The sequence below is a fragment of the Arvicanthis niloticus genome, chromosome 4 (assembly GCF_011762505.2).
Source record: "Arvicanthis niloticus isolate mArvNil1 chromosome 4, mArvNil1.pat.X, whole genome shotgun sequence".
Taxonomy (NCBI): Eukaryota; Metazoa; Chordata; class Mammalia; order Rodentia; family Muridae; genus Arvicanthis; species Arvicanthis niloticus.
The window spans coordinates 22,192,870-22,204,717 of record NC_047661.1 but is presented as its reverse complement, the minus strand read 5'-3'; the positions used below and the strand labels follow the sequence as shown (position 1 = coordinate 22,204,717).

At 38.0% G+C, this 11,848-nt stretch overlaps 1 protein-coding gene across 13 annotated transcripts in view; it reads right to left on the bottom strand.

Moving 5' to 3' along the window:
* Nucleotides 1-4,137: 4,137 nt before the first annotated feature.
* Bltp1 (bridge-like lipid transfer protein family member 1) overlaps nucleotides 4,138-11,848 on the bottom strand; it is a 198,630-nt gene continuing 190,919 nt past the window's right edge. For all 13 annotated transcript variants that reach the window (XM_076932299.1, XM_076932298.1, XM_076932301.1 and 10 more), the window contains 4 exons: nucleotides 10,397-10,591; nucleotides 9,651-9,785; nucleotides 6,116-6,281; nucleotides 4,138-4,848 (listed from right to left, as the gene is read on the bottom strand). In XM_076932299.1, coding sequence (XP_076788414.1) covers nucleotides 4,632-4,848; nucleotides 6,116-6,281; nucleotides 9,651-9,785; nucleotides 10,397-10,591 — 713 coding nt within the window. In that variant the 3' untranslated portion in view covers nucleotides 4,138-4,631. The remainder of the gene's footprint in view (nucleotides 4,849-6,115; nucleotides 6,282-9,650; nucleotides 9,786-10,396; nucleotides 10,592-11,848) is intronic.

The following is an 11,848-nucleotide window of genomic DNA, read 5'->3' as shown; positions in this document are numbered from 1 at the left end:
CTGAGAAATTAGACTCCAGTTAAACAAAGAATTCTCAACTGAGGAAACTTGAATGTCCAAGAAGCACCTAAAGAAATGTTCAACATCCTTAGTCATCAGGGAAATGCAAATTAAAACAACCCTGAGATTCCATCCCACACCAGTCAGAATGGCTAAGATCAAAAACTCAGGTGATAGAAGATGCTGGCGAGGATGTGAAGAAAGAGGAACACTCCTCCATTGCTGGTGGGATTACAAGATGGTACAACCACTCTGGAAATCAGTCTGGTGGTTCCTCAGAAAATTGGACATAGCACTACCTGAGGACATAGCTATACCTGAGGTATAGTTATACCACTCCTGGGCATAGACCAGAAGATGTTCCAACATATAACAAGGACACATGCTCCATTATGTTCATAGCAGCCTTATTTATAATAGCCAGAAGCTGGAAAGAACCCAGATGTCCTTCGACAGAGGAATGGATACAGAAAATGTGGTACATTTACACCATGGAGACAAAGTGTGGGACAGAAACTGAAGGAGGGGTTGTCTGGAGACTGTTACACCTGGGTATCCATCCCATGAGCAGTCATGCTGATGTGGATGTCAGGAAGTACAGGCTGACAGGAGCCTCATATAGCTATCTCCTTAGAGGTCTGCCAGAGCCTGACATACACAGAGGTGGATGCTCACAGATAACCATAGAACTGATCATGGGGTTCCCAATGGAGAAGTTAGAGAGAAGATTGAAGGAGCTGAAGGGGTTTGTGGCCCCATGGGTAGAGCAACAATACCAACCAACCAGAACTTCCAGGGTCTAAACCACCAGCCTGGGAGCACATAGGGAGGGACCCATGGCTCCAGCTGTATTATGTAGGGGAGGATGGCCTTGTCAGGCATAGGTGGGAGAAGAAGTCCTTGGTCTCATGAAGGTTGGATGCCCCAGTGTGGGGGAAGTTGAGGGTGGGGAGGAGGGAGTGGGTGGGGGAACATCCTCATAGAAGTGGGAAGAGGGGGATGGGATGGGGATTTCTGGGTGGGGGAAAATGGGGAAAGAGGATAACATCTGAAATTTAAATAAAATATCCAATAAAAATTAATCTTAAAAAAAAAAAAAGAAATGAAAAAGGCAGGGGGGCGAGAGGAGAATGAAGCCAAGACAAAGTTCTGATCAAGGCTCCAAGTTTAATAATAAGCACAGCTTATATAAAGGGAAAATCCACAAAACCCATCCCCAGCTTCAGGTTGGAGTATGTTGTAGAGCAAGGTCAGCACAGGCAGCCAAAATAGCTAAGTTCCCATGGGAACCTGCAACTGCAGCCAAGGCAGATAGATGTTTCTGTCTAGGTTGAGAAGACCTGTCATGGCAAATGTTCACGGTCTGCTTGACCTGCTCAAGGCTGGGAAGGCCACACCAGTGTAGAAAGAACTTACTCATTCTGGATGAAAACTGAGCTCCAATGTTTATTGCACAGAGGAAGTAAAAGCTTCTACTCTTTTATTGCTAAATGAATTAAACCCAAGTCTGTGCCGGGCAGTGGTGGTGCATGCCTTTAATCCCAGCACTTGGGAGGCAGAGGCAGGCAGATTTCTGAGTTCGAGGCCGGCCTGGTCTAGAGTGAGCTCCAGGACAGGCAGGGCTACACAAAGAAATCCTGTCTTGAAAAACTAAAACAAAAAAAACCAAAACAAACAAACAAACAAAAAAACAAAACACCCCCCCCCACGAAGTTAGTAAGAAGAAAGTTTTGTTCTGATTAGTAAGACTAAGCCTGCCTTGCTATAAAGAAAAGACCTGTTCTGTCCCATGATAAGGAGAAGCGGCCTGCTCCTCCTGCTGTCTCTGTAGCTTCTCCCCCCCCCCTTTTTCTCTACATTCTGCATATTGCTCTCTTAAGTTTTTATGTTTCCTTACACTTTCTACATTATTCCATTCTCTAGTCTCCTAATCTTGGCCTCTCCCCCTGCTCTGATGTAATAATGGTCTTGTTCCCAGTGCCTTACTCCCAGTGCTTTCTCTCCAATGTTATATCTTCCAATGTGATTTTTCCTAGTCTTTTGTACCTTTTCTAGAATAATCACATGGTTTTTCCAAGCACCTCCCCCTTTTATTTTCTTTTTCTCTTTTTCTTTCTTTCTTTCTTCTCTTCTTTTTTTTTTTTTTTTTTTTTTTTTACAATAGTTCAAACAATTTCAAATTATAAATTGAGTAAGAATTATCTGGCTAAACATTCATCATCTATCACTAGCTCTACAGGTTCATGTAGAGTTAAAAAACGTAAGTTATCACTGAAACTTTGTATAGATGAACCCAGCCAATATTTTATCTTCTGTCCTTGTACCAATAGTAAATCCTTAGTTTCCTTTTTATGACCTTTGGGTGATGGTTTTACAACCTCTTGAAATGTGCTCTAAGTTGTAGATGCTTGCTTTCTATCTCAGAAGCAATGAACTCATGACACTTGACAACTGGCAGAGTTCTCAATGCAGTTTTGACATCAGAAAGGACTTAATAGCAGTCCTATTATAAAAGAGGTTAATAATTACTAATGTAATTTTATGAATTCTTATAGGATCATCATTAAGAAATCATCTGTTTGTCTATGTAACATCACTATAAGACAGTGCATCTTAAATGTTCTGTGGAGATATGTTCAAAAGGGTGGGCTAATGCCTACTGATTGTTATATATATAATAATAACAGGAAAAGCATATTAACAGCAAGAATGTTTACTAAAATGAAATTCTCTTCAGTGTTGCCTAGACAAGCAATTTCATCATTAATTTTGACAGTCCATGGCAGAACCGTCTCAGGAAGATAACCTGCTAGTTTTTAGCTTCTCCTTGTTGGCTCCCGGCAGATTTAACTCTTGCCCTCTATCTTAGCCCTTATAACCAAAGTAGGTACACAACTTGCTTCTCTGGCAAGCTTGAGTAATGAAATGAATTATATAGATACCTCTGGGACCAGTTGTTGAGTGAGCTAGAGAGGATTCAGCGTTTGACATATGATAGACTTAGTGTCAGAGCCTATTCCCCAATAAGCCAGGTTTTACTATTTGTCCTCGATAAGCCAATGCAAAGATATAAATCAAAAAAAGGAGATTTTTATTCAGTGTAGCCACTGAGGGAAGAGGGACAAATGACATCTTTAAGTGTATCTTGTGGGTCCTGAAGTGAGGTTAAGGTTTGAGTAGAGGGATCAAGTTATGTGTATCTAAAGGTCCTGGACTCATCCTCATTTTGGCTTTACTCTCCTGCAACGTGGTCTCTTAAGTTGAAAATTAATTCTTAAGAAAAGAGTTTCCTTTCTGGCTGGCTCAGGTTTTAGGGTTTCTCCCAACATAAGACTTTCTGGAGAAATTGCAGTTCCCTGAGGCCTATCTTTTCAATAGTCCAATAGCCAGACTGAGCGCACAAGTATCACCTCAGAGGATCTCCATTTCTATTGAATCAGTTACACAATGAGATGGTCTGACAAGATACAGAGTTGATGTTTGATGTCAGCAATTAGCTCTCCGTTTATCACTGCATATTGGACACAGTTCTGGGACTGGCATGCAGTTTTTCTAGAGGTTTGTTCTATTATTTAATATTCATCTCTATGCAAGGGTCTACCAGAAGTTTCCTTGAGGTGTTTTCTAGCTCTGGTTTCTTCAGTTCTGCTGCATGTCCGCTTTTTAGACTGTCCTGGATTGGCCAAATTTTCAACCTGAGTTATCAACAATATACCTACTTCTGAATATCCATTTGCTCATGTACACTGAGAATTGGAGTATCATTTTAGATAAAAAATTCTTTTTAGTATGCATACATATGTACTAGTTTTTCACACATACACTATACATACATGTGTATACATATATGTGTATATGTAACATTTATATCTTATGACCTTATAAACATCGTTATATTCAGAAGGATTAAATGCAGTGTAATGATAAAAATGAGCATCTGTATACTCACCACAGAAAAAAACAATACCTAATGGCTCTGAAACCTCTGGGGACCTTTTCCCTGAAACTATTTTTATTAAGTATTTTTATGCATTCAAATTTTATAAGCATCATATTTAAAAACACATAGTTAACTGTGAAACAGAATGAGCATTTACATACTAACAAACTAGCAAATGAGACAAAGACAGGAAACAATTATGGACTGAAGCTGTCATTGTGACTTTATTACAATAGTTACAAACAACATTTTTGTGGTATACAATCATCACAATTACTCAAATTATATACAAATAGATCTTTATACAAGTCTAAATTAAAAAAAAAGACCCCCAATCACATTATCAACAAGGTTTTTTTCTAAAAGTTATGGCCAAGAAGAAAAAAAATTCACAGTTACTCTGTAAATACTTTAAATGCAGCAACCATATTGCACATAAAACAATCATAAACTTTAATGAGCAGATGTATTATCTTTTAATTAATTTTTCTACAAAATTTACATCTTCATGCAATACTTTACTGTATACAGAATGGTAGAGCTAGAATAAACAGATTAACTTACAAACTGTTTCAATAATGGCCACAAAATTAGAATTATTCTAAAGTACCACTTAATTTATGCTGAAAAAATTGCAGTGTAATATAATTTAACAGACAGAGTCAGGTGTTTCACAGATGGAGTTACTATTCTAGTGTTCTTCTTTGTCTTTTCCTTTCTTCTCCTTCTCATCCTGCAGTGCAGTTCCGAGTTTTTTGATGAGAACGGACAGCACCTTGTCCAGTGGGTCCATCACTCCTCTCTGAAGCCATTTGGGAATAGTAGTCCTGGCATGGTGAAAGCCCAATTTTTGAAGAATATAATCAACACCTACGGGATCAATCTTTCTTCCAGTCCAAGAAATTAATCTAAAATGGTAATTAGAAATGGTTATTATCAAGGTGTATGATGCATGAACATGACTGCACTCCCTTAATAGACTCTGGATAAAACACTTTAGCAGATTTATTTGAATACTTGAGTCTAAAAGCCTTGTATGCATTGTAATAGTTCCTAAAAACAATTTATGTGTGCTGATAAGTACTGGGGGCTGGTCTGGTGTTATGTATACAGATGCTAAATTCTGAACCCCATGATCTGGCTGGGCCCCAGACCAGTGAATTCTCACATACAGTGGCCTTTGTTGTGTAAACCTTACTCCCCAATTTAAAGCTATTGGTTAAATAAAAGTGGCTACAGCCAGTTACTGGGAAGAATACAGGTAGGGCAGGGGTTGGGGGAGGGCTACATTAGGGGAATGGGGGGGGCAGATATGAGGGAGAAAGATTTTCCTGCATCTGCACCTCTGATGGGCAAGGAGCTCACTGCATGAAGCTGTGAAGGGAAACACTAAGCACAAAGGAAGCAGAGAAGATGGACACCAGGACAGTGGGATGCTCCCTGAGAAAAGCTGCAGGCATGAGAACTGGCCTAAGAGAGAGTGTGTGTGTATTTCAGGAGGCAGAGCTGGCAGAGTGGAGCCCTTGTTTCTGCTCTGTTGGGTGTCAGTGCTGCTTTGGCTCAATCTTTCCTTGCCATGGCCCCATTCCTCCATGGTAATGGGGAAGGTTCATTCTGTGCCACTGCATACTGGAAATATTAACTTGTTCTTTTATTGTATAGCAGTTCAGTTAAGAAACGACCTTAAGCCCCTAAAGAGACTTTGAAATTTTAAATAGGGTTGGGACTATGAAAACATTTGAAAGTGAATAAATGCATTTTTCATTATGGGGTGGCTTTAAGCCTGTGGGGGATGAAGCGGGTATTGTGGTTTGAATTTGAACATAAACTGTCTTCCATGGGCTGCATTGAACACTTGGTCCCCAGCTGATGGCAGTGTTGAAGACTATAGAGACTGTGGAATCTTTAGGAGGTGAGGCTTTACTGGAGGAGGTTTTGAGGTGTTAGAGCCTGGCTACACTTCCTGTCACTTTTCTAGTTCTGACTGTGTATATATACACTGTGAACGGCTGCCTCATACTGTGCCACCAAGATGGACAGTGTATTTCCTCTTAAACTGTGAGCCATAATACTCCCCCACCTTCAGCTTCTTGTCAAGGATTTGGTCACATAAGTTGGAAAAGCAGCCACTGCTATACACTTGGACATGCTGAGGTGTGCACACTCAATTCTTACCTAAGAGTAGGCTCCAGATGCCATGTGTTGCACATAAAGTCTCGCCAGTCCACAGTGGTGTAAGTGATGCTATCTTCCCTGTCTCTGTCAGAGGAATTATCATCGTGTATAATAATTGGACATTTTTGTCCTGGTCGAGTGGATAAAATCCGAGGTGGAAAAATTGCTGTAATAATAATAATAATAATGATGATGATGATGATGATGATGATGATGATGATATATAAAGCCAGATCTTAAGAAACACCACTAGCTTTACTACCATGCCAAGTTTCATTTAATTACACCTGTTAAAAGGCATTTTAAAATAAGCCAAGGGAAAATATCAAGTCTTAGTATTTCTGAGAAAAGTGAGGTTGTCACTGTGGTAAAGAATGTAGAGCTCACATGTGTGTTAGCAAGTGCAGGGCACTGTAATCAACAGAGGTGGGATTCCTGAGTGATGACTAGTCGTTGATGACTAGTGATGACTAGTCATTGAGTATGCTGGTCACATCTGCAATCCCAGCTGAGGAGGAGACTGAGGAGACTGCCTATTTCAAGTCAGATTAAAATTTGGTGAGATTGTGTCTCAAAATAAAAATTTAAAGGAGGACCAGGGGTTAATAATTTCATGATAAAATACTTTCTTAGCTATGTGAAACCTTGAACCTTGAGTCTAAACTTCAACATAGCAAAAAAAGTTATAGCTTGATGACTTAAAAGTTTAGTTGGACTGTTGTATACCGAATTCAAATAAGTGTGTAATCAGTGCTTTTTTATATGTTAATAGTTGTATAGTTACATAAAAAGTCAATAGTCAGCATTTTGTGTACAATCATTTCCTCATGGTGCTTAACAAAAGTCTCTTTAAAGTTGGCTACTATAAATACACACACTTGTATGAGACACACATAGCTTTTTATATGATCTAATTGAATAAACACAGCATTTCTCTTGAACTACAAACTTCAGAACACAAAGTAGACTTAAAACAATTGAATATGATGTTCATTGTGCAGCTTTTATTATAACTTGATTGATCACAAGCTAGGTTGTTCAGTCAGAACATAAATGCCTAAAAGTTCTGCTTACTGAGCTTCTATTATTGGTGGAAGTTACACTGCTGTACTATATCACCATGTTCTAGAAATTGTTGATTTTTGTTTAGTCTTACATAATAGTGTAAACTTTCTCAGAGAAGCTTATGTTTATTTTTATTATGTTTATTTTGGCTTAAAATTGTAGTAATGAGCTATACTTAAGTGGCTATCACACTATCTTTACAATGAAATCTTCACAGACATCATTTTGTCTTTTCTCATTCAAATGTCTTATAACTGCTTATGTACTACTGGGGACCGAGTCTAGGCCTACCAGATGCTACCCAAGTACTCTACCACTAAGAATATATGTGTGTGTGTGTGTGTGTGTGTGTGTGTGTGTTGTGTGTGTATCTTCCTAATTTCTTTAAGTTTTTCCCTAAGAAAAATGTTCATTAAATTGGTTGGGTTGGCCTTGCATCCTAAGTCACTGGGCTTATAAGCCAACCATGCCTCACTAAAATAGTTTAAATTAAGAGATTCTGCTTTAAGAGGTAGACTAATTTAAGGTAGACTGAAACCACTACAATATTTCACAGAATGTCAAAGGTTTCACAATATATTTGAGATACATAAATACAGTCTTTCATATATGGGCAGACTGAAAATGAAGTTTGAATGTTGATTTGCACAAAGCCTGCTTTGTATACATTTTGTATAGATATTGAATCCAGCATGAGCGGCAGGGTAACTAGTGCCTGCTCTATTTCAGTGCTAGGACACGAAAGGCAGGCTCATACTTTGGGAAGGCTCGGCAGACAGTGCTGTCTGTGGCAGCTTGATCTTACTCTTCCCACTATCACTAAAGATTTTTACTCTCATTCAATTTTTGGTATATTTCTGATGAAGAGTAATGGAAGGGCAGTCCAATCTATGTTAACTTGGGACTCTTTCAATATGGTTGTTTTGACAAATCTTTTAGTTTTGAGGTATCTGCAAGGTAAATTTTACATTTTTTTCTTCATAAAAAACAAAACCCCAATATTAAAGAATGATCTGAACAAGTTATAATTTTTCCAAGTTATATTTACTGAGAATCACATATAGAGTTGGACCTGGCAAAGTAGTCCTGCTCTCCCAGACCTATATGGGAAGGTGAAGCAGGAGGATCCAAAGTTCAAGGCCTGCCTAGGATGCAGAGTGAGTTCAAGGTCATCTTGGGCAACATACAGAAAGAAAGCCTGCCTCAATATCACCACCACTACCAGAATAAAAGCTAAGTGGTTAAGTGTCTGCTAGCATGCATGAGGCCCTAGATCCCAGCACTAGGGAAAACAAACGCATTTGATATTTAACCCACTGTAACTTTATATTTCATAGGCACAACAGTTGTACAATAAATACTGAATGCAATAAATCACCATGTTTGAGAGGACATTCCTTACCCTTTCCAATTACCTAACTTCATCAATAGCTATGGAGTACTACAATACATCTGACCAATTCCAAATAGGTTACTAGGGCCACTGTATATAGTAACTAATGTGTTTCAACAGCACTTACTGTGCCAGAAAGAAAATTAGTGTTATCTAGCTCATGAAATCAAACCCAGGACACTAAGGTCTAAGTAATTGATTTATAAAACAAAAATGTTCTCTGCATAGATTTATCTCCTTATTAAATTTAGTTTCTCCAACTGAACATGACTAATAACGCAACTTTATTAGGTAGTTGCTTCTTCAGTACTTAAATCTATACTATTTCCTCCCATTTTCCCAACTTGCAAAAGTCACCTATAAGGCTTAACTACAGACTTTCATATTTTTAGAAACTACTAAATTTTTTTTATTAATATATATGAACATGTATCCCTCCTCTCTTTCTCCTCCCTATCTTCCTCCCTCTCTCTCTCTGTCTCTCTCTCTGAGAGTGTGAGTGTGTGTGTGTGTGTGTGTGTGTGTGTGTGTGTGTGTGTGTGTGTGTGTAGCAGGGGATAGGAGGAAGTGTTTGGTCCTCTGGAGCAGTAGTTAAGGTTGTTTCTGAGCCACCTTTCCAGTCCCTAATTTCTTTTCTTTCTTTTTTTTAAACCTCTTGATAAAGTAAGAAATGCCTCATGACTAAAATGAGTACCATTGTGAGCCAATCAGACAGCTCAGCAGGTAGAAGTGTTTGCCAGAAGGGCTGATGATCTGAGTTTAACTTTTGGAGACAATACGGTGGAAGGAGAGAATGGACTCCTGTAAGCTGTCTTCTGACCTTCATATGTGTGTCTTGATGAATCCATCCCCCCAAAAAAAACTAAATAAATGGAAACAAAAATTAAAAAGTGCCATGCATCCAGCAGAAACTCAGGAATCTGTTATGTAGTCTTAGAAGTGCTACTTCATGACATTTGCAGCCCACAGAGAAAAAGGCATTCATCCTATTCCTAGACCATAAAAATATTCTCCATGGTAATCCACAGACACGTGCCTTTCCTGTAAATTGAAAGAAGAAAGAAATATGCAACCCACCCTTTTCTTTTTCTTTCAAATATGCTGACACTAGATCATGAAGAAACATGATGAGTTCAGCATCCATAGTCACACAGATGTGGTCAGTGAACTCTGTCACCACACTGCATTCTACCTTGGGTTTCAAGTTGGCATCTGAAATGATAAAGGTCTTTTATAGTGAAAAATTCCATGAAGCAAAGGCCTCTTCCAGCAATAAAGGTCTACACAGATCCATGTAAATGCATCCACTTGTAATATAAATGTAAAGATTTGAGAAATGAGCAATTTCTATGTGCATATAATTTACAGACTAATGAAAAAGTACTAAAACATTCCTAGACTGTATCATTGTTCCTTCAAATAAATAAAGTCCAATTACTCTTCCTACTTGGGAAAAAAGGTACAAATAGGCTAAATAAATTCACCGCAGTCTATGTATATCTAGTAAAAACATTAATTTGACTTACATCACAAGTTTTATTAAATTAACATACCAAAATAGCCTATAGTAAGAGAGTAAGAAGTTTCATTAGAATTTTCTTAGTAACTATTAAGACTAAGAATATTGCCAGGCAGTGGTGGCACACACCTTTAATCCCAGCACTTAAGAGGCAGAGGCAGGCGGATTTCTGAGTTTGAGGCCAGCCTGGTCTACAGAGTGAGTTCCAGGACAGCCAGGGCTACATAAAGAAACCCTGTCTCAACCCCCCCCCCCCCCCAAAAAAAAAAGGACTAAAAGACTAAGGAATTTTTTTCCCGCATACCTTGTAATGAAGGCTCCTGTGGTTCTTGAACATGAATCGATTTAAATTCTAGCTGCATCCTTGGTAATGCAAAGATGGTCTCTGTTTCATGGTTGTAGCTAGAACCTCCCCGGAACCCACTCAACAAACTAGAATTCTTCACAGTAGTACTGTTCTCCGTGTTATTAGCATCAACATTACGAAGTAAGTTTAGCTCTACATACATAAAACAGAAAGGGTAATATTAAACCAAAGGTCACTGTCACCACATTGCATTTAAACAATGTGTAGAGGATGATCAATTGTTGGGGGTTCCTCTGTTGCTATGCATACAAAATTTAAATTCTAAACCCCAAGATCTGGTTGCCCCCAGACAAGTGAATTCTCATGCACTCCAGTCTTTGTTACGTAAACCTTGCTTCCCAATTTAAAGGTGAATAAAAGGCTAGAGTCAGTGATTGGGCAGGAAAGAGAGCAAGGCAGGACCTGAAACAGGAGTATGTGACCAGAAGAAATGCACCCAAGGACAGACTGAGGGAGCAAAAACAGCCCTGGACAGACTCAAACAGGAAGCAATTAGGGGCATATAGTTGTAAATTAGAATAGCTTAGAACCTGCTCAATCTAGGCTTACTGCTTGTAAGTGAAAATAGCAGGCTTTTGTGTCTTTTATATGGGCTAGCTGAAATAAATAATTTACAGTCATTAAAGCCTAGTGACAAAAAAAAGTATGTCTCTAAAAGTGATAAGCTGTATTTAGACAAAGGCAAATAAATGAGGCCTCAGAATAATAGATTTAGCTAAATTGTACAAAGTGTAGCTTTAAAGATACTGTATCAAACGCTAATTACTTTACAAGCTGGGAATGATATTCTTAACAAATGTGCATATATAATTTTGTCAAAACCAAAACTTTGTAATGTGAATTTTGGATAAACCAAATACTTGCTAGTTTTGGTTTCTCCAGTTTTAATGTGTCTAGAACTATCAATTTTAATCATGTCTTAAGTTGGATTTTATCATTGAACACTAAATATTATCCTGACCCTTGAAATTACGTAGAAGTCCTATTTTTTGGAACATTATAACTACTCTACTGTGAAGATCATTCCTGTAGATACATAAACAGCTTCTTGGAACATCCTAGTTAAAAGAAAATCTTAAAAACCAAAATGACAACAACAACAACAAAAAAACCTCAATAACAACCCTATTCCAAATGTATAAAAGCCAAAATAGGACAAAATCTAATTTTCTCTTACCTTCTTTTTTTTTTTTTAAACATATTTCTACCCATCCAGATTGTTTGCCTATTCCTGAAAGCTAATCTAAAAATCACATGGTATAAGTAATCTTATTTAAAAATTTCATTTTAAAGTAAAATATTCAATCATAACATGTCTTAATCTAATCAGCTTTGCCAATATCAGATGATAAAAACAATGTTAGACATGCAAACTGAAAGCAATAACAT